Source organism: Giraffa tippelskirchi, chromosome 3 (assembly GCF_054371585.1).
Source record: "Giraffa tippelskirchi isolate mGirTip1 chromosome 3, T2T-mGirTip1v1.2.pri, whole genome shotgun sequence".
Lineage (NCBI taxonomy): Eukaryota > Metazoa > Chordata > Mammalia > Artiodactyla > Giraffidae > Giraffa > Giraffa tippelskirchi.
Genome location: NC_137277.1, coordinates 122,243,407 through 122,266,283, shown reverse-complemented (window position 1 = coordinate 122,266,283; position 22,877 = coordinate 122,243,407). Strand labels below are relative to the sequence as shown.

Genomic DNA, 22,877 nt, shown 5'->3' with positions numbered 1-22,877 from the left:
GGTCTTTCATAATTGAGCCAATATTTGTTTATCCTTAATTTCTACAGAGAGAGGAAATAGTGTACCAACTGTACCAATTAGAGTAAAGGCTGTAGAATATAAAGCCAGCCTCAAAGCTTGGGTCTAACATTACACAGGAGAAATCACTTGATCCATTTATACCTCTGTCTTTTCAACTTTAATATTAGGGGTACAGGGCAATGTTTCTTTCAAGGTTTTTGTCATGAGGAATACCTAATATTTGCAAACGACTACTTGGCATACTACAGGATATCACATTTTATGTTACTACTAGAAAATAAAAGTATATTAATATTCATCTTAGATGATCAGTTCTGAAGCACCTAATATATGTTATATATTTTTAATGTTAACTGCACATGTATTAACAACAGGAAACATTTAAATCATGAAGTACTTTCACTTGGGGAAAATCTCAGGTGCAGTAAGTTAAAAATGCTTGCATGGCTTCTAAATATAAGTAATAAGATAACGAGACTCATTACTACTGTGGAAAAAGCAGTCCAGGAGTGAACTTCATGCTTTACAAAATAAAAGGAATACATTCCATGAGGGACACAGTCCCTTTATGTTTATATTATCCACCTTTGCAATTAATAAGATCCAGTAAGAGCTCACAAGGCAACAGGTTAGATAAGGTTAATGTTTGGTTACTTCCAAGTAACATGTGATAGACACTTGCTGTAGTATCTGATTAGCTGTTTCACGCTAAGACTACTATCCTAATGAATAAAAAATGCTAGAGAAAAGGAGGACTGCTGGAAAAGGTTGTACAGAGAAGTTTAAAGATGGTGTCATGAATGTCCAAATAGCCTTCTGGTTTTACCAGTTCTAAACATTTCACCTCACTCGCTCCTATTTTTATCAGACTCCCATAATTTAACATTGATAATATTATTCTCTAATATACCAACCACATTCATGTTACCCCAGTTATTAGTTAATATCCTTTATAGCTTTTTGAAAAATCTTGAAACCACTCAAAAATCCTCAAACCACTTTATATTTGTTACATCTCTCTAGTCTTTAACAATTTTGCCTATTTTTCCTTTTATAATATTGATATCTGAAGACTTCAAGCTAGCCGTCTTGTAGAATGGTCCACAGTCTAAACTTATTTGTTTTATCATGACAGATTCCATTTAAATATTTTCAGATGAATAGTACATGAGTGATTTTTTGTTGTTGTTGTTCCCAATTATATTAGCCTGTCCTATAATTGGTGATGTTAAAGTTGCTCACTTGGGTAAAGTAGAGTCTGCTGGTTTAACTTCTACTCTTTGAAATTAAAGTTAATGGTATCTTATGATAAACATATTCGTGTAAGACTAAAAAAAAGTTAACAGTAATCAAAGACTATCTTGGTTCAATAATGATCTTTCATCTGGTAAGTTTTTGTCATCTATTTCTAGTCTTGGCTGGAATCAGCTATTACATTGGAGGTTGCAAAATACTGATTTGCCGCTTCTAACCACACAGCAGGATCCTCTGTGACCCACCTCCCAGAATACTGGAAATAAAAGCAAAAATAAACAAATGGGACCTAATTAAAATTAAAAGCTTCTGCACAACAAAGGAAACTATAAGCAAGGTGAAAAAGACAGCCTTCAGAATGGGAGAAAATAATAGCAAATGAACCAATGGACAAAGAATTAATCTCAAAAATATACAAGCAACTCCTGCAGCTCAGTTCCAGAAAAATAAACGACCCAATCAAAAAGTGGGCCAAAGAAGACATACATATGGCTAACAAACACATGAAAAGATTCTCAACATCACTCATTATCAGAGAAATGCAAATCAAAACCACGATGAGGTACCATCTCACGCCAGTCAGAATGGCTGCTATCCAAAAGTCTAAAGCAATAAATGCTGAAGAGGGTATGGAGAAAAGGGAACCCTCTTACACTGTTGGTGGGAATGCAAACTAGTACAGCCACTATGGAGAACAGTGTGGAGATTCCTCAAAAAACTGGAAATAGAACTGCCATATGACCCAGCAATCCCACTACTGGGCATACACAGTGAGGAAACCAGAATTGAAAGAGACACGTGTACCCCAGTGTTCATTGCAGCACTGTTTATAATAGCCAGGACATGGAAGCAATCTAGATATCCATCAGCAGACGAATGGATAAGGAAGCTGTGGTACATATACACAATGGAATATTACTCCGCCATTAAAAAGAATGCATTTGAATCAGTTCTAATGAGGTGGATGAAACTGGAGCCTATTATACAGAGTGAAGTAAGCCAGAAAGAAAAACACCAATACAGTATACTAATGCATATATAAGGAATTTAGTAAGTTGGTAAAGATAACCCTGTATGCGAGACAGCAAAAGAGACATGGATGTATAGAACTGTATTTTGGACTCTATGGGAGAGGGCAAGGGCGGGATGATATGGGAGAATGGCATTGAAGCATGTAAATTATCATATGTGAAACGAATCGCCAGTCCAGGGTGCCCGGGGCTGGTGCACCGGGATGACCCAGAGGGATGGGATGGGGAGGGAGGTGGGAGGGGGCTTCTGGAAGGGGAAAACATGTACACCCATGGCAGATTCATGTCAATGTATGGCAAAACCAATACAATATTGTAAAGTAAAAAGATAAATTTTAAAAAGAAAATGTTAAATTTCTAAAAACGTTGGCTCCCATAAGGTGTCTCCTGTTATGGTAGTCATTTATTCTTTTTATTTAAAATGCCTTAGGCAATATGTGAGAATTAGGTTCAAATGTTGTTTTCACCTTTAAAGGTCGAGCACTTAAAAGTCACCTCTTAAGAGCTCAGGCACCAAAAAATTAAGAAAGTTTATCAGCAGTGTCAGTAATTAGATTTAGAAAATTAAATTTCTGTTATTAGTCCCATAGTTGCCCCAGTTCCTTTAATTCGGTTGGGAATTAAGTTTTTACGTTATAACTATAGTTAAACACTGTTAATAGAGTCAGTGTGCTTATGCTTTTGCAGAGGAAGCTGTTGAGCATTCAGAAATGTACAGAATGAAACTTGAGATGCAAGCAAAAAATTAAATCTTACTAATTCATATTCCTTTTTTTTTTTTAAGATGTATTTATTTATTGGCTATGGTTGTTCTTCATTGCTGCGTCCAGGCTTTTTCTAGTTGAGGCGAGCAGGGGCTACTCTTCTTTGTGATGCATGGACTTATTGCGGTGGCTTCTCGTTCCGGGGCACAGGTCACAGTAGTGTGGCACATGAGCTTAGTTGCCCTAGGACATGTGGGATCTTCCTGGACCAGCATGACTGAACCAGTGTCCTTTGCGTTGCAAGGCGGATTCTTAACCACTGGACCACCAGGGAAGCCCCTAATTCATATTGTTTTTATTGAGGGGACGACAGAGGATGAGATGGTTGGATGGCATCACAGACTCGATGAACATGGGTTTGGGTAGACTCCGGGAGTTGGTGATGGACAGAGAGGCCTGGCGTGCTGCAATTCATGGGGTCGCAGAGAGTCGGACACGACTGAGCGACTGAACTGAACTGAACTGAACTGATTCTTTGAAAGTTTCCTTTGTTACCTGATCTTGGTACCGTGTTTTAAGCACAGTTCCAAGGTATTTATTATAAGAAACCTTTTTTAAACCTGTTTCACTGTTATTTGTATTGAACATTTACAGGGTACAACAAAGCTAATTTATGTCATTAATGATATAGTATCCAAAGAAAATATTGAAGATTTTGTGTCTTATTAGCACGTTATAGGTTGTTCGTAAATTAGGCGTTCACTATTGATAGAATTCACTAGTGACAGCTAAGTTCTTTCAGAGTTAGAGGGAGACCTCTACCTGACAGTAATGAAACTACATTTTCAAATATTCTTTATTATGATTTTTCATTAATTCAGAGTTACTTGAATTTATAAGACCTAACAGTTTCCAAGGGCTTCTCTGGTGGCTCAGTGGTAAAGAACCCACTTGCCAGTGCAGGAGACGCAGGCTTGATCCCTGCATCTACAAGATATCCTAAAGAAGAAAATGGCAACCCTCTCCAATATTCTTGCTTGGGGAATTCCATGGACAGAGGAACCTGGTGGGCTATAGTCCATGGGGTCGCAAAAAAAGTCAGATACAGCCTAGCAACTAACAACAAAACAACAATTTCCAAAGCTCAAAGATAAATAGAATCATTTGAAATAGCATCCACATATACAAATGGTTTTATCCTGACCTTTCTGACTAGTGGAAATATTCAGTTTAATTATGCTACAATGAGGTTGGGTTCCTTCATTATTCTGCATTTCAGTTTGTTTTCCTATTTCATAACAAGAGCTTTTGTTAGGATTTTTAAGGAATGTTGCCTTGAATTTATATCTCTCAAAAGTAACAAAGTTTTATCTGAGAAAATATCACTTGTACATTTTAATGAAAGCAGTAGCCATTTAGGGAAAAGCTAGGGACTTGGATGTTTGTGTTTTGGTACCCAGGCTGGTATTTGGTTTTTACCTCTTACATGCAGATGAGTAGCAAAAAGTATAGGACATGGTAAAGGATTGTACGCTGGGGAAATAGGTATTTTGGGAAACTTTAAGTCAATTAATGCAAAACATCTCAGACAAAAATCACTGTCTTAACACCTTTGAATAGTCAGGAAAGGTTTTGTGGATTTATATATATTACAAACTTAAATCTATATATATAGGTCTGAAATATAGCCTATTGAAAGCAATAACGTAGTTATAGTGTCTTTCATTTTGACACTTCCTAAGCTGGTGTACGGCTTCCCAGGTGGCATACTGGTAAAGAATCCACCTGCCAAGCTGGAGACTCAGATTCGATCCCTGAGTCGGGAAGATCCCCTGGAGAAGGAAATGGCACCCCACTCCAGTATTCTTGCCTGAGAAATCCCATGGACAGAGGAGCCAGACAGGCTACAATCCATGGGTTTGCAGAAAAGTTGGACATAATTGAACATGTAAGCAGCAGCAGCAGCAAGCTTGTATACAGAGCACTGCTGATACGTTAAACTCTCTAAGACTTAACCATTTTAGTAGCAGAGAAAAGTATTTTTGGTTGGTGGTATACATTTTTTTCTTCAAATAGTACAGGTAATAAATGTCTGGTAGGATCCTTGCAGTACCCCCATATGTTTATGGAAAGTATTTTGTTTTTCTTGATTATTGAATGATGTTTTCAGTTCATCTGACACAAGACAGAATTGTCTTCTGATAGGAGTTCTATTGCTGTCTCCATCTGTTGGTAAGGAGAAGTAATGCTCTTGCCAGAAGAAGACAGCTCATTTAAATTTTAGCAGAAACAAATTAAGAAATAAGGAATTATGCTCTTAATGCATTTTGTTTCTTTGTGACAGTTAAGTCAGCGTCAAAATGAGAAACCATTATGGGATGTCAGCTTTTGTAGGCAGATTGTCTTTGAGTTTTTTTTAAAGGCTTTTTGTTAGTGGCATTAGAAGTGTTAAAGAGCACGATGAAAAACCTGATGTATTAACTGCCTAGATCCCATACATTTTGTTCTTAAAGGAATTCTGGAAAATATAACAGTCTCAACTTTTCTCATCAGCGTGCAACAAAAATTTAATAGCGAGAAATCTCAAAAAATCCTGATAGTCTTAGCACGTTCACAGTTTCATAGACTTTTGCATCATTGCTTCTGAATTGCTAATGAAGAGCTCAATATAGCTTCCGATGCATTTCAGATATTCTGGGTGGTGACTGGCTAGAGTGTTACTGACATCACAACATACAGCTGTTGACTTTCTATTGTCTGAGTCCTCTGCAAGTGCTGTAGACCGCTCCCGCAGCACTCTCCCAATGCCTGACTAATCAGCCGGCTGTGTGTGCACTGAGGTCTGTAGAGGAGCAATGCAGAGCATCAGTTTACAGATACTATGGCAAGTACATCTTCATTCACTCTGTATGATGAAGCAAATACCAATACGATGAAGGTATGTGACTCTTAATTCATTTAATAATGTGTACAAAAGGTAAATCAGATGTATGAAGAGTTATTCATGTTCACTTAGTACCCTAATTTTGCTAGGGGCTTGTGATAAAATCCAACACAAGAGCATGTTTTTTAAATGATTTTTGTTTCTTTTTGTAAAGATATGTTTGTTAAAGTTGGTAGAATGAGGAGTAGGATTCATTTGCTTCTCAGTAATAGTACAAGTTTTTTCTCCCCTAACCCCCAAATTTGTGATACTCTTTGTACCTTGTTGATAGAATGGTTTACCTGAGTGCTCATTGATATTTGTGTGTAACAGAACACTTTGTCAGTCAGGAAGATGTCTTCTCTTTCAGGTTCATCTCAAAATAGACATGCTGTATGGCTTTTTCATTTTAAATTTTTCATTGTGTAACCAGTACAGTGTGGATGAGACTTTGGAAATTATAAAACAAAGAACCTTAACTTTCAAACCCGATGTAAATTTTTGTACCCCTTTTTGGGAGAAGAGGTAGAATAGTTTTTAAAGTGCTTATAACAGGAAAACCTAGATTTGTCATTGCTCTGATGAGCGTAATCAATTATCACATTGCAAAAGAGAGCAAATGCTAACCAAGCTGTAATTTTTGAGAACTATCTGATTTCTAATCATATTATCTAAAAACTTTGACATTTATCTTGATATGTTATGAGTCTTCAAAACTGAAATCCCACCATATGGGCAATACTGAATAACTGAAATATGTCCATTAGTATATAATTGACTTGTTTGGAAGATTTTTGACTTTTGCTTGCTTTTTTCCTGGATTTGGCCAAAATGTTAACAGTTTTTGAAATTGCTGTGTTGTTTCCACCCTCCCCCATAAGAATCAATTATTTTAATCTTGAGAAATAACTCATCTTTTTTTAGAGGAGACAGGAGAAGACTCACTAAATGGCCTTTTTTCATTGCTGAATATCATTATTCCTTTTTCTTTTGTTTCTTTCTGATTCCCAATTGTGTAAGTAATTAGAATTGTGAAAGTATTAATAGCTATTATTAAAATTAGGGAGTTTTATTAGGTACATTATTTCAATCTAATGCCAGGAGAATTTCAATCATCATTTCTTTTTTATGCTTCAAGTTTTAAATTTTATGTTGAACAATGAAAGAAAAAAAATGAAAATTAACAGCTCATACTCTCAGTTCTTACCTACAACTGCTTTTACCCATCCTTTGTTGCATTCTGCTTTTCTCTTTTTTAATTGTCTTCCCCCTTTTCATTGATTCTGTTCTTCGGGTTCCTTTTATGTCTCTCTGCTTCCTGCCCCCCTGTGTGTATGCGTGTGTGCGTGTGTGAGTGACTTTCTGAGTGTTTGTCTCTTCTCTGTCTCTCTTCTTTCCCTCTGTCTCCCTCCACTGGCCTGTTAGTCTTTCTCACTTTGTCTCAGTCTGTCTCCTCTGTGCACTTCTACCCGGTGTCTCAGAGTCCCTCTCCCTCTCTAACCAAATCAGTCTCTCTCTGTGTGTCTGTCAGTCTTGCCTTTCCTCTTCTACTCACCTAATTCTCCCTCTCTCTGGTATCTCCATCTCTCTGTGGGTGTCTCTCTCTCCCTGCCGCCACTGTCTCTCTCTTTTCCTCTGTTTGCCTCTCTCTCCCTCTCCCTTTCTGTTAATTTTGTCCACGTTTCTTCCTTTGTCTGTGGTGTGCCCTGCTCTGTGCCCCTTACTCCAGCTTTCTGTCTGTCCCCCACCCCTTCCTTCTTCCTCAGTCGCCCTTCTTTTACTCTTCCGTGCCTGACTTTGTTCCTGCCTCTCTGTCCCTGTTTGTATCTCCAGTGTCCTTGACGCTGTCCTGTTGGTCTTTCTGCCTCCATTTCTCTCTCCCTCTCAGCGTTTTGCTTCCTTCTCTACTCTATCCCCCGGTCTTTCTCTTTCCCGTCCAACCTTCACTCACACACATACACTCTCCAAATTTTCATTGTCCAGGTTTTCAGTTTTCGTTGGAACCAAATCTGCACTTGACTTTAAATGTTCTTTGGTTATTTAATAGCAGTGACTGGTGACACTTTATGTTAAACTCTGCACTTACTAAAAAAGAAACTATTGAGTTAAATATATTTTAAATAAACAAATTTTACCCTTTGTTCAATTTCTTTAATTTTTAAAAATTTATGTTTCAGGCCTTATAAGTGGAGTGAAATGATCACATATTGAAATTGTCATTTAACATATTTTGTCTTCCAAAGATACACATTTTAGACTGAGGGAATTCTTTTTCTCTTAAATGATTTTTCTGTTAATTTTCCTATTTTTCTTAGAAAGCAGCTTTAAAATTCTCACTTTTCAAGATGACTTAAAACAATACCTACTTCATAATTGTGTTCCAGGTCATATTTTTTAATATACCATTCTGTATTTTTCCAAATGTGTTACAGTGGATGTACAATGGGATTTTTAGCTTTTTATTTTGAAATAATTGTAGAGTCACAGAAAATAGCAAAATACTAGAGAAATCTCATGTGTTTAAAGATTTTTAACATTTAAAAAATGTTTTTTTAAAGATTTTGTGCCTTGTATCTTTGTATTTAAAATGGTCTGAGGAACAGAAATTCACTTAACATTTACATATGTACATAGTAACAAACCTAGCAACTGTCATCGTACTGTTTTTATTTTGTTTTGTAAAACAGATTAAGATAGCAAGTTGATTAAGGCATAATTGTCTTAATGGCACTGTGGTTTTGTGATAACTCAAATAGAGCTATCAGGGAAGATACTTAAATTTTCAGCTAAAAAGTTATATATGTTTAAGACACAAAGTAAGATGTATAAGATAAAAATGTTTTCAGAGCTGAGTTAAATGTCATCTTCATGTTTAACTTTCCCTGCTGTGAAATCATGTAACATTTCTCTTGGTGCCTCTGCTGATTGTCATAGTTCTCTTCTCTGCTATATAATCAGATTCTTGGTCATGTGGGACATGGGGTAGGAGTGAAATAGAACCCCCCCAAAAATCATCATCTCTGAAAATCTTGTCACACCTCCCTAGCTGAGCAACCCCCATTCGAATTGATATAAGATGTCTTTAGTAGAGTTAATACAGTTATTTTTTTTTTCAACCAAGTTCCTCTAAGCCCTAGAATTCCTCAGATGTACTTTAGTAACTAGATAAATGCTTGAAGCCCAGTTAATGTCTCTCAACCCAGCCCCACCTTCTCACTAGAAATTTACGGGTTTGTGTAGAATGTGCGTTCATGTATGTACACGTGTGTGTGTGGATATATGTGTGTGTTTCTCCCGAGCCTATACTTGAATGTTAATTAACAATCCTTGTTTTATATTTTGTAAAACACACATATAAAATATTGTATATAACATGCATATATAAAATATAAAACAAGAGATGCCAACTAGGATTTATGTATGTGCTTCTAAATAACCTAAAACCACATGGAAAAATGTCCATGAACCTACTCATGTCTGAGTGCTGCATCCCTGCAGAGAGGATCTTTGGGTTTAATAAGCTTCTCAAGCCAGATCCTTTTATGGTCTAAAAATAATTAAGAATTACTGCTTTATGGTGTCTGTAATCCGTTACTCAATCTACTATGCTGGTTTGACATCTTCTCTTCTGTTATTTTCAAATACTTAGAAGGGTATATGGTTTCTATCTTCAGCAGAAGGCACTTCCACAAAAATCACATGCCTTTTCTTTTTTTTTTCTCAAGTAGTTTGAACATATGCAGTGCTGATTACCAAGCATATCTGATGTCACGCCATAATACAGGATCACCAGAGAGAGACAGCAGAACATTGTATTATCTCAGTATTTTCAAAGTGCTAGCTAAACCACAACTTCTTTTAACAGGTAGGAAATGAATGACATCAGAAATTGTAGACTGAATGCCCCATTGAATTTCAGTGACAGTGGTAAAGAAAGCAACAGAAACTTATAAACTATTAATAACTACTAAACAATTTGATGTAGTGGGTATAGCTCAAGGAATAATGAAAGAAAGCCATTAATAAATCCAATCTGAAACATATTAGAATGGATTTGTTCATTTTGTGCACAGCCATAGGAAATTGAACTAATTAAATTGGACAGAATCTTAGGTACTTTAAATAGAAGCTATATCTGCTCATTCTACAAATGTAATGGCTAGTGTGAATTTCTGGAGACCAGGAGATTCTCAGTGGTGTTCACACATGCCTAGCAGCAGCATCTTCAAGCTGTAATAGTATTTGCACTTTGTTGTGCACATCTTTTTATAGAGTATGATGGTAGATGGTGGCCATTGAAAGACAGCACCTGTTCTACCTCAGGCTGTTTTTAAGCTGTTTTTACTGACCATGAAATGCTCTTTGACTGAAAAGAAATAAAACATTTTTGAGCCTTTTTTCCCCTGAACATAATCCCTAGGTGCTTTCTTGAAAGAGGGTTGTGATCTTTTGTTAGAAAGAATGTAGTTGGCAGTTCAAGAAGTGAAGGATGGCACATTAGTAGTTATAAAACAGAATGTCTGCCAATTGTAACCTAAATTAAAATCTTGTAAAGGAAGCATTTTTTGTCATAAGGAGGAAATGGGTCATGTTAGACCTACTGATTCAAATGCTGGAGAAAATGAAGTTTCACATGTTGATGAAATACATTAAGCCATCAAAGAACCTTTGGATGGATTAGATAAATGTGCCAGGAGCTCAGTGTGAATTTTGCTAAGACTCTTTGATGACAGAGCTTAATACCTTTAAGACCTTCAAAGAACTTCCATTGTGATCCAGTGATAAGAATGAAATGCTAGCCATGGATAAAAAGTACATTAGAGCTAAATTCATTTAGTTATATTAGTAGTACAGAGGGGGGAAAAAATCAAGTGAAAAAGTTCTGAAGGAGTAAAGGGATACCACATTAGAGTCTAGCTAAAATACCCTAAAGACGAAAGGCTTCTGATGGAGTGGCCTAGCATGCCATATAAAGATATGCCTTCTCATTGATGGCATTAGGAATGGCTGAATAAACTGGGATTATGTTCACAATATTCACTTCTATTTATGAACTGTAAACTACAGATATTATCATGCTGTGAACCTAGTACAAACTACATTAGTAAGAATGTAATGAATGAGACTAGACTATGCAAAAGGTTAATAACTGCAATGGCTCATGACACTAAGTAACCCAGCATTAGACCAAGCTTCACAGGTTAAGGGCATAGTCCTCTATAAGTCTACCCTCACTTCTAATCAACCAGCTACAGATTTGAAGGTTCCCATTACCCTCTAAGGTTTTAAAAATTGACTAGAATGACTTCTAGAACTCAGGAAAGTGCTGCACTTCCATTACAGTTTTATTGTAACTGATACAAAAGATTTGGGAGAGTCCCAAATGCAAAGCTTCCCTCGTCGTCTCTGTGGAGTGAGTTAGGATGTTACCCTTCCAGTACAGATATGTGACAGAATATTGCAGTTTGGGGAACCTCACTCAAGCTTCAGTTTTCAGAGTTTTTATTAGTGTTTCATTACATCAGCATGATTGACTGAATCATTGGCCCATCGGTTGAACTCAGTCTCTCACCACCCCTTTCCCTTCCCAGAGGTCATGCTGATATTACATTGGCTCAGAGCCCCAACTTTCTAACCCCATTAATCGTTCAGGTGTCACCAGTCCCCATCTTGAGTCATCTTCTTCACATCAATTCTGTAGGGCCTTCACCATAAGTTACCTCAGTAACATAAACTATCAGTACCCAGTATTCCTATCACTCCCAAGAATTTAAATTTATTTTTTGGTCTTGCCATGTGGCTTTTGGGATCTTAGTTCCTTCACCGGGGATTGAACTCAGGCCATGGCAGTGAAAGCACCGAGTCCTAACCACTGAACTGCTGGGGAATTCCCCCAAATTCCAAGAATTTAGATGCTACTTCCCAGGAACTGGAGACAAAGGCCAGCCAAATTCTTTACTACACAGTATTTTATTCTCTTAAATATTGATAGTATCTTTGGTGTTCTGTATTAGGGAAATAATTTACTTCTCTGGCTGCCATTATTCCAAGAGATAACTAAAGTCAAGGTTGGATAAACAGATGTTTTTCCCTTTAAACAGTTCCTTTTAGCAGGTTCCATAGCTTAAAAGCAACTCTCAGTAGATACTATACTATGTAAGAATGAATTAAAATCAATTCAAACTCAGTATGGAACAAAAAATCTATACTCTCTCTTCTTACATGCCCATTATCTTAATTTCTCCTCTCACATCCTTCTTATCTGTGCTCAGTTTCCAAGAATCTAAACCTTCAAATGTTCTTTATTTCCCAAAGCATGATCAAATGATAAGACCTGTCTTTTTTTCTTCCATGTGGTCTTTAAAGGGGATCTTACTATGTGCCAAGAGATCTTATTATAACCTGATATGTTTATGTCAGTCCTGCATTTAACACATACATAGGGAACATCTCTCATGAGCTCATGAACAGCCCTTTCATGCTCTTTCAGTTTTTGTGCTTCTCTGGCCCACTGCCACTTTTGCTAGTGCTTGCCATAAATTTGCTAATATTCCTGCCTAAAGTTCTGTCTCCTAGAGCTCCTGATACAATTAGTCTTCAGGGCACCATATTCACTAGAATCTTCTGTACTGGCCTTGATCCCTTATATACCTTGAACTGTTTATCTCCCCCTTTCTCTCTCGTGCTTTGGTTCTCTAATAGAAAACACTTTCTTTAGCCTCTGCATCAGCTCAAACTAGGAACCCCACTACATAAAAATATAGAAAGACTTCTTTTAGTACTCTAGCATTCCTAACCTCCAGCATTTTACCTTTTGATTGGCATTGTTAGGCTTCTTAAGCACTGTACCATATAATGTTATAATGGTAGATCTAGAAATGGCTGTCCAACAGCACCTGAGCTGTCTCATTTCATTTACTCCCATTGCAGTGACTTCAGTTAAAGAATCTCAGAAGCCTACAGTCTTGATATCTGTAGACTTCCCCTCAGAAGGACTGTGCCTACACAGTTCTGGATGTTAGGGTCAGCTGTAATGAGCCTTCCGCTACAGACTCACCCGCAATATTTATCCTCACCCATCATTCTTCGACAAGTCCACAGCTGTCCCAACTTCTTCACTTTTGGCACATAATGTCCTAGGTTTGAAATAGAGAAAGTGTTTATTAGATATGAATTCCCTCAGTTTCTTGTCACATTATCTTCATTTTTCTGAGAACAGTAAGTATTTGTAAGGCTTATCCTTTTATTTGTTCTTCTGACTCCAATTCTTCATTTCTTTCTACTTCAGATTTTCCTTCTCATTCTCATCCTTTTTTCCTTTTCAAAAGTCCACCTTCCCTCCGTCCTTTCTCTACTGGCTTCTTCTCTTCCACCCACGTGCTTTCTATCCTGACAGCCTTCCCCTAGCTTTGCATCTCCTGTTAACCTTGTTACCAGATTCAGCAGACTCTTTTTGTTTCTCCACCTTCCTGCCCATCTCCTAAGGACTTGGTATTCCCCAGGAATTCTATCCTAAATCCACGTCTTTTCTTACTCAGTGGCTTCTCAGCAACTGCATCTAGGTTGATAATTCAGAGCTTCTATCTGTTGAGCACTTCTACCCAGTCAACAGTATCAGCCTTTCCTTCTCTGCTTAACACCTAATGGTACAACTCCTGGTTAGGTTTCTCCACCTGAATGTCCTGAAGGCACCTTGAACATAGTGTGTACAAAACTGAAATGAGATTGTTCTACACCAGATCCTCTTTCTCCCCCTCTTATGTTTCCTCTGTTAGTGGGTAGCAAGCATTACCTGCACAGTCATTTGTATCCTGTCATAACTATCACATCCCTAAACTGTATCTGTATCAACCTCTGTATCTAGTTGGTCTCCCCTAGTTAATTACTTTCTGTTCTGTTAACATCCTTGTTTCTAGAGGCAGTATATATAGGCAATGGCTAATAGCAAGGGCTCTGGAGCCAGACTACCTGAATTCAAATTCTAACTCTGCCACTTAGTAGTCATGCAACCTTGAGTAAGCTGCCTGATCTTTCTCTGCCTCCGCTTCCTCACTTGTAAAATAGAGACATTAAGAACTCCTATCTTAAGGTTGTTAGATTGATTAAATGAATTAATACAATGTCAAGACCAAAAAAAAAAGCATTATAACAAAATATTCAGTACTTACTACTCAGAATTAGCAAATTGTTAACCTTTTGTTGTTTGCTAGAGATCTTTTTTAAGAAATAAAATAATAAATACATGCTTAAAATTCCTGTACTGTCTCACCAGAAACTCTTTCTTCTCCAGAGAGAATTACTAACACAAAATAGATGTATATCCTTCCAATTCATGATTGTGTGGTTTTGGTTTTAAAATCTTTCCGTAAGTTGCATTGTATTAAAATAAAACAATTCAGTGAGTATTTTTGTAGTCTCCACATGTACATGTATGAGTCTCTTCAGTGTATAGATCCAGAAGTGGAAATGTTGGGCATAAGACAGGACAAATTTAAACTTCATTTGTTATCACAGATTACTGACATAAAGTCATGGTATTTGAGAGTTCCCATTCCCCGTGCCCTTGCCAACTCTAGTTATCATCACATTTCTTGTCTTCAGCCTCAGTTCATATACTCTGTTCCTGTTAAATGAGCTTCTTTTTCCTTTGGCATCTTTGTGTGCAGAATGCAGCAAATTCATGTAATACCTTACCTCCCCATTACGTTTTTTAATAAAAGTAATTTGTCTCAGGATCTGGTTGTTGTTTAGTCGCAAAGTTGTGTCCTATTCTTTTGCAACCTCATGGACTATAGGACTCCACTAATCTGTTATTCCCTCTCATTCTTTAACTTACCAAACCTTTTTACTTTTCTTTTTTTTTAATTATTTTCTCTCCTTTTTAAAGTTTTTTTTCTTTTTATCTTTTTTCCTCTTTTTAATGTCATCTTAAAATTATTTTATGTGTTTGTGGATAAATGTCATTATTAACTTCCTCATTTGGGTTTAGCAAACTCTTTGCGTCATGGTAGATCTTTCTCTTTGCTCATTTTTAATAGTATAGCTAATACTTGTTGCAACTTTCTGAGGTCACTCCATACCTTTTGTTGGATGACAGCAACTGCTGATAAATCACATAGACATTTAGCATTTTGAAATGTTGCTGCTTGTATTCTTTTCAAGTAAATGACAAATGATTGAGAATGTGAATTTCCACTATTTCTAAATATAACGTAAACCATGGGTGGTTGTGGGTTTTTTTTGGGGGGTAGTGTCTTTCTAGCTAGAGGCCTTTGGCCAATGGTTTGTGTCAGTTTTTAACCTTAGGAGAAGCTGTATGTTGATCTTGTGCATTTGGCTTATTTAATAAATGTGCCTGCCTGATTACATTCCTTCCTAAGGGAAAAAATAGAGCATTGTGTCCATCTAATAAAGTGACATTGCAGTGCCAAATTCTATTCAGATAACTTCAGTAATGCAACTCCCCCCCAATATTTATGTGAAAAAAATATTTTTTTTAACCTGTGTGGCCACATTTCTTTCCCACAACAAAATTATAATTATTATTTGGGTGATGGGGGGTGAGCCATTGGCTTGTGAGATCTTAGTTCCCTGACTAGGGATTTACCCAGGCCCCCAGACACCCCCCCCCAAAAAAAAACCCACAACCACCCATGGTTTACATTATATTTAGAAATGGTGGAAATTCACATTCTCAATCCTAAACACTGAATCATCAGGGGATTCCCTTAAGTAATTTTTTGATATTTTATCTAGAATAAACTGGTTTTCAGTGTGTGAAATTAGAATATTTATTTTTCTGATTACCTAACTTTTCAATTCTTTTGTGCTATATAAACACATAGGCTTCTCTGGTAGCTCAGGTGATAAAGAATCTGCTTGCAACACAGAAGACCCGGTTTGATCCCTGAGTCAGGAAGATCCCCTAGAGAAGGGAATGGCTACCCACTCCAGTATACTTGCCTGGAGAATTCCATGGACAAGAGTCTGGTGGACCACAGTCCATGTGTTAGCAAAGAGTCAGACATGACTGAGCAACTAACACTCCTAGAACCACATATATTAGGCTATATGCAGAATAAGGTGATCCTTTGAATTAGCGGTGGTTAATTTTTATTGCTGAAAATTCTGTCTGAAATTTTCACTGGAGAAATTGTTTGTTCATGGACTGCATATGCTTTCAAAATGTTGATCCTAATTCTGCCCTGCTTTGTTACCCTGAGAAAGGTACCTAACTATGCATATTTATCATTTGTAAGCTCCTTGACTTCATGTTGTTCCTTCACCACAGACTGAATCCTTATTGCCAGCCAGGTTTACATAGTTTAATACTTAAGATCGCAAGTGACAGACAAATTAAGAGAAACTGGATGATTACCTGACAGTTCTGCTAATTCAGTAGCAATTAGCCTGACTGACGATAAATAAAATAGGATCTCTGTACTACTATGTACTATCTACTTGAAAAGGGTAAGTTTACTACTTTCTTTCTTGAACACAATGTTACCAAGTTACTACATGTTTTAAGTATTTTTTGAAATAAATATGCTCTATAAACTCAAATTGTCTCTCTTCTTGGTACGTATTAGTGATGATCAGCATTATGGGTAAGAGCTTAGAGTGGAGCTGCTGTCTGCCCCAGTTCATATCCTGCTTCATATCCTACTCTTACCATCTATGTGACCATGGACAAAGCGATTTTACTGTGCCTTAGTTTCCTAATCTGTAAAATGGGGATATTGATACATCCTACTTCCTAGAATTGTTGTGAGAGCTTTTTTTGTTGTTGTTCTACCAGTTTATTACTACCAACCCATCTCCCTCCACCCTTATGCATACATGCTCAGTCATGTAACCCCATGGATTGCAGCCCGCCAGGGTCCTCTGTCCATGGACTTACAGGCAAGAATATTGGATTGGTTTGCCATTTCCTTCTCCATGTTATGAGCTTTAAATGAGTTAATTATGAAAGGTATTAGAACAGTACCTGCACTGGTAGGCTGTTTATAAGTAGTTTTTGGTGCTAGTTACTTGTATTTATTTTGTAAATTTCCAATTTCCATTTCTCTCTCCTTTTCTCTTTGGTTTTTAAGACCTTTTTTACTTTAGAGATTTGGTTCCTTTTATATTGGAAGTATTTTTGTTACATGATTTGCCTTTTAATCTCTTACATTTTGTCATACAAAAATATACTGAAACTTTATTGTAAGTTTTGTTACTATTTTTCTTTGATAGCTTCTAAATTTCTACCTCATTCTTGGGAAGCACTCACACAATAATTATAAAATATTTCCTATATTCATATACTTTTATAGTTTTACTTTTTTAGGTTATAAAAATTTAATTTTCCCTTTAATGCCCGTTTGCTTATGGTGTTGGGTGGATGCCAGCCTTTCTGTGCATAAGGTTCTGAAGATTTTATTATGTATAATACATACATGTGGCATTTCTCTTTTGTTAGCTACCTGGTGGCTTAGAAATTGTATATAATCAAATCTCTATTGTTGTTTAGTCGCTCAGTCATGTACAACTCTTTTGTGACCCTGTGGACTATAACCCACGGGGCTATGGAATTTTCCTCTGTCCGTGGGTTTCCCAGGCAAGAACACTGGAGTGGGTTGCCATTTCCTTCTCCAGGGAATCTTCCCAACCCAGGGATTGAACCCACATCTGCATTGGCAGGCAGATTCTTTACAGCTTACCACCAGGAAAGCAATCAAATCTCTGATATGTCCCTAATAAATAACATTACTGGCTGGAAGAATGTATTTTCAAAGATGAGTTTGAATGTTGAGTGCATATATCCATCTCTTGTATGTTGAAACAAATTCTCAGAAACTCAGTTTTTAAATATCAGTAACAGTAGGTACTCAGATGTATGCATTTAATAGACGTCAATATTTTTTTCCTCTTGTCTTTCTATTGTAAAAACCTACCCAATTCATTTAAGTTCCTTAATCATGTTGACTTACTGTATAGCTATCTGTTACATAAGGAAGGTGCATTTAATTGACTCCTGAGTGTTGTGGCAGAGATATAATCTTCCATTTCTGTCTGTGGCTTCCTGTACTTGACACCTACAAGTCCACATAGTCTTAGGTAACCCTAGAAGTATAGGCTTTGTGCCACAATAAAAGTAATTTTGTTTTAGTAAGTACCAAGAAGCTGGAATATCTCTTTTACTTGAAGATTAAGAGAGGAAAACATTTGTATTTAAAATAAATACATTATTATTTTTGAGAGGTAAAGTTGATGTGAATTTTTAATGTTTAATATCAAAGCTCTAATGAGAGCCCCTTGAGGCTGTGCACTGAGGCAAGCACCCTCCTCCCCAACATAGGTACATTCATACAAACTCCAGTCATTCTCTTCTGTTGAGCTTTGTAGGATTTATGCATAAGAAAACTTGAGGTATACAAGGCCACTGTGCACCCTTGGTGGGCCTCGGTCAGTCTGCTATCATGCAGAGTGCAGCCAGGACACAGCAGATAAAGCTTCAACCAACTGCTGGCCTAAGGTGATTCTGACCATGAAAGAAAGCTATTATAACATTTTTGGGGTTCCCACTCTGTGAGAGATACTGTGGCAAGTGCTTTACATTTAAGCCATTCAAATCTTCTAACCATTTATCAGCTAAATATTTTTTCCCTACATTCTGTGGGATTGCAAAGAGTCAGACGTGACTGAGCATCCACACACTAGTGCTAGTGCATTTGAGTTTTCTATTATACCACTTCCTTTCCAGGCAATAACTGGCCAGTTGGTTCAGCAGCACTCATTAATTTGTTGTCAAGTAGTGTGGCTTATTAGCAAGTATTGGTCATATAAATTGGTTGTATGACTTTGGACAAGTCATTTTACTTCTGGGTACTAATAACTTGCTTGATTATCATACATTTGAATTTGGTGGTCCCTAAGATTCCTTGGGTCCTAAGAAGACCTTCTAATCCTCATTCATCTCTTCACATTGTGCCTCCTGCTCATTATCCCTTGCAGCTTTTCCTTTTGTGGTGCCTTATTCACTTCTTAAGTGAACTGCAACCATGCTTTCTTAGAGTTTTGAATGTAAAAGAGTCACAATTAAATCACAGAATTTCTGCAAGAATGCAAAGAATTTTGCTGCTTAGTGAGTGCTGCCATCTTGTGTCTACCATTTTATGAGAGAAAAATTTTTAATGAGAAAAATAATATATTTAAGTATTTTTTGGTTTGTTTCACATGGATTTTTTTCCTTAAGCCTAGTCATTATATTTAGTGGCCCAGCAACCTTGGTCATATTGAAATGCCAATGTCAGTTAGAAAACAGTTTGACACTTGTTTGTAGTATCTCCTTTTCTGTTATCCTGTAGTCAAACACAGTGTAATTGAGATATGAAAACTAATATGAATCTGTGTTGGGGTTCAAAATAATTCCGTTTCAAAGTCGTTTTTAAAGAATTGGTATAAAATGTGAATTCTTCTGTGATGTATGCTCGGCAGTGTTAGTATTGCATCTCTTGGTGGTTAGACCCCATTATGTGCAGTTGTTCACCTTAAAACTGTGCTGTCCTATTTATTGACAACAAAATTGTCAAAGGAAGATGGAAGAGCGATACAGGAAGTGTTTTTTGCTGTGATGTAGTCACTTGTACCAAAAAAAAAAACAACTTTAAATGAAACTGACTTTAAAAACAGATGACACTGAGAGAATTTTGGCATTAATCTTTCAGATGTCTTTAAAAATAGTCTGTCACCCTTTATAGACATTTGCTTTTAACAGGCAATGTGTGTTTCTTTGAACATGTTAAATGGCTTATTACAACTTTAGTTCTTTTGTACTTTTAAAAACCTAGAATGTGATTATTTTTAAAAATTACTGTTTTACATTCATGGAGTTGTAGCTTTGGAAGAAAACTCTAAAAATCATAGTTCTTGGAGGCAAGAATTCCCTGGTTCTGATACTGGGCAAACTTCTAAAATGAAAATCATCATCTCCTTTACAGCACTGACCATATACTTGGTTCTTATTATATATCTATTCCCTTGCTTTCTTCTTCCTTCTGCTTTTACAGCAGAAGAGTCTAGGTGGCCTCATGACTTACTCGGGCTCATAAGACCAGTGTATGTCAAAATTGTCTAGAACTAAGTGTTCTGGCCCTTGTTTAGGACAAGAAAGCAGTAAAGTCACCAACAGTAGTATTTTTAATTTCCAAATTACTGTGTAGTATTTCATTTCCCTTGGCTATTTTGTTAAAATATTTTGTTTTAATTTTAGGCTGCTGAGAGGTATGATATATTTGATCCAAGACAGTCCATTTCAGTCCAGGAATCTACAGTGGTGACAAGGACATGGGACTCCTCCTGCCAGATTCCAAATGGGTCAAGACAATTGACATCCTGGCTGACAACTGTGAAAAAGAACCTTGGATTATTTTATTTTATTTTTGTGGAACACCACAATCCCAAATCCCTAGGACACATCAGGTAACCTAACCTCTTTTATCATTTGAGAAAGATTAGAGATTTTTCTTTCAAAATCGTAAGCAATCAGAGTACTTTAAGTAACCCCTTCCCCCTTAGTAACTTTACTGTTTTGAGAAAGAATCACTTAACTTTGGTATGAATATAATTAAGGAAGACTTTTTTTTTAAGCTTTAGATGTGTTTATGGATTCCTAAAATAGGTTTAGGTATTTCATTGCAAAACATTCTTTTAGGAAAAGAACTCTTGAATTTTCCATATAGAAAAAACAAAGTCTACTGGGTTTTTCCCTTCTCAAGATTTAATTATGAACTTTTCAGAAACACAGAGAAGTTGAAAGAATTTTACAGTGACCAACCGTTTAATCACCCCTCCATTCTACTATCAACATTTTATTATACTTGCTTTAACCTGCGTCTGTTCATCTATACCCATCCCTCTGCCTGTCCATCAGTTCATATTCATTTTTTGATGCATTTTGAAATAGATTGTTCTTACCACACACACATACAAATTTAATTATGTGAGGTGATGGATTGCATTACTCGTTTCACAATATATATGTGTATCAAATCATCATATTGTATACCTTAGGCTTATATGTTATTATGTATCAGTTATATCTCAATAAGTCTAGAAAAAAATATCAAGTGGTTTAGAAGTTCTGCTCTTCAGGTTCACATATCTCACATGTCCTAAAATGAGAGCTTTATCTGATCAGTTCCTATTTGATATTTGGTGTAAAGTTCCCATTGTTGTCTTAAACTCACTGAAGATTTGAAATATATTGGCTTCTTTTGTATTTGATCTCCTTTTAAGTACTAAAGCATCTGGTAATGTATGTTGTTTGGCCCTGAGTCGTGTAAATGAGGAGAATTTTCAATGCTTGATTCATAATGCTGGGCAGTTATTAGTGCAAATTCACAACTGTGTTTTGTATAGAATGTCGCTGTTTTTTAAGTTATTTCCTTTTGGAATTGCAGGTTAATTTAAGAAATTAGAAGTTTTAGGAATGCTAGATGAAAGCTCTGAAGCTATGACAGGAAGATTTTTTTTTCCATGGGTCAATACTCATAATACCCCTTCCGATAAAAAGGTTTCTGATGTCAACTAAGTATATATCTATAACTCTCCATCCATTACCTTTCATCTGGATAGGACTTATACCTTAATGTTTCTTATGAACTTTCACAGTGCTGTGCACATCAAAATCACCTCATACCCTTACTATATCCCTTATCTCATTGTCTTATGATTTTTTAATTTGGATATATTTGCCACTAAACTCGATGCTCTTTGGAAGCAGGAATTTTGCATTTATCTGTGTATATTTGACATTATTCCTGGAACAGAGAAGATACTTAGTCAATGTTGTGCAATAACTGAATGTAAAGAATGTTTCAAAGTGAATTAAAATTTTTTTCTTGCTTGCTAAGGCTTCAAGTTCCCTGTAGAATTCTAAAATAACCTTTGCTAATGAGGATGTCTGATACTGTTACTATAAAAAATGAAACTGAAACAATGAAGGATTTGGAGGCAGAAGTGAAAGATACAACCGGAGTTGAAAATCTTACCAAATCAGAAAACTATGGGAAGATTCTGGCAGAGAAGAATGAACGTTGTATTGACAACAATATTGATTTGCAGGTAAACAAGATTTTTTCCTCTGTCTACAAGTATTAAATATTCAATACATAATTATACTTTTCATACAAAACTCACTTTCAGAATTGTATAAGGGTAAGGTGACCCTTTGCCACATGCCTACCAGCTGCTTTGGGTGGTCACCTGGATTAGCTTGTTGAATCTTGCTCTTTGATTTGCTTGTGTAACCTATTTCTTTTTATTTGTATGTGGCCAATATTGTTCTTCTAGTGGCTTTATACTTTTTCATTCCATTTTGCACCTATCAGTGTTGTGAGAGTTCAAAATAACCTAAGATTAGAGGAGATTAGAATAGAGAGATTGAAATTGCAGAAGTTCCATTGGCAAAAACAGCCCTGGGGAAGCAATCGATCAACTGTGACTGAGGGAAAAAAAAGAGATTGGTGAAGAAAAAAAGGTCACTTGAGGCTTTTGAGGCTACACATGTGTGATGACCTAGCACTAACCACTGAGAAGGCTTTTAATTCCAGGCATAGATGAAAACTGATGATGGTCCACAGATTCAAGGTAGGTAAAAATTGTGTCAAGTAGTACTTAACAATGCTTACTTTTAAGTGTTCTTGTTATTTGTTGCTGAACAACGGATGATCACAAAATAAGGGCTTGCAATTTTAAAATAACATTTTCTTTTTTAATATCTCATGATTTGTGTGTCGGGAAATGGAGCAATGGCTTGACTGAGTGAATCTTGTCCATACAAGGCATCAAAAGAGATCCTTCACTGATATTTAAATATCAGGTGGGCTGGCCCGGAAGGTCCATAACTGTTTTGCTCACTTATCTGGCTTGTTGGTGGCAATAGCTGGAATGTAGGCTGAG

General features: G+C 36.5%; 1 protein-coding gene across 50 annotated transcripts in view; it reads left to right on the top strand.

The window, feature by feature from the left end:
- The window catches only part of R3HDM1 (R3H domain containing 1), a 150,727-nt gene that overhangs the window by 38,972 nt on the left and 88,878 nt on the right, over window positions 1-22,877 (top strand). For 29 of the 50 annotated variants that reach the window (XM_081579168.1, XM_081579151.1, XM_081579140.1 and 26 more), the window contains 2 exons: window positions 20,188-20,396; window positions 21,830-22,040. In XM_081579168.1, coding sequence (XP_081435294.1) covers window positions 21,870-22,040 — 171 coding nt within the window. In that variant the 5' untranslated portion in view covers window positions 20,188-20,396; window positions 21,830-21,869. Of the gene's footprint in view, window positions 1-5,699; window positions 5,949-9,658; window positions 9,799-20,187; window positions 20,397-21,829; window positions 22,041-22,877 lie in introns of all 50 variants that reach the window. The other 21 variants (XM_081579154.1, XM_081579149.1, XM_081579143.1 and 18 more) reach the window with 6 other exon arrangements.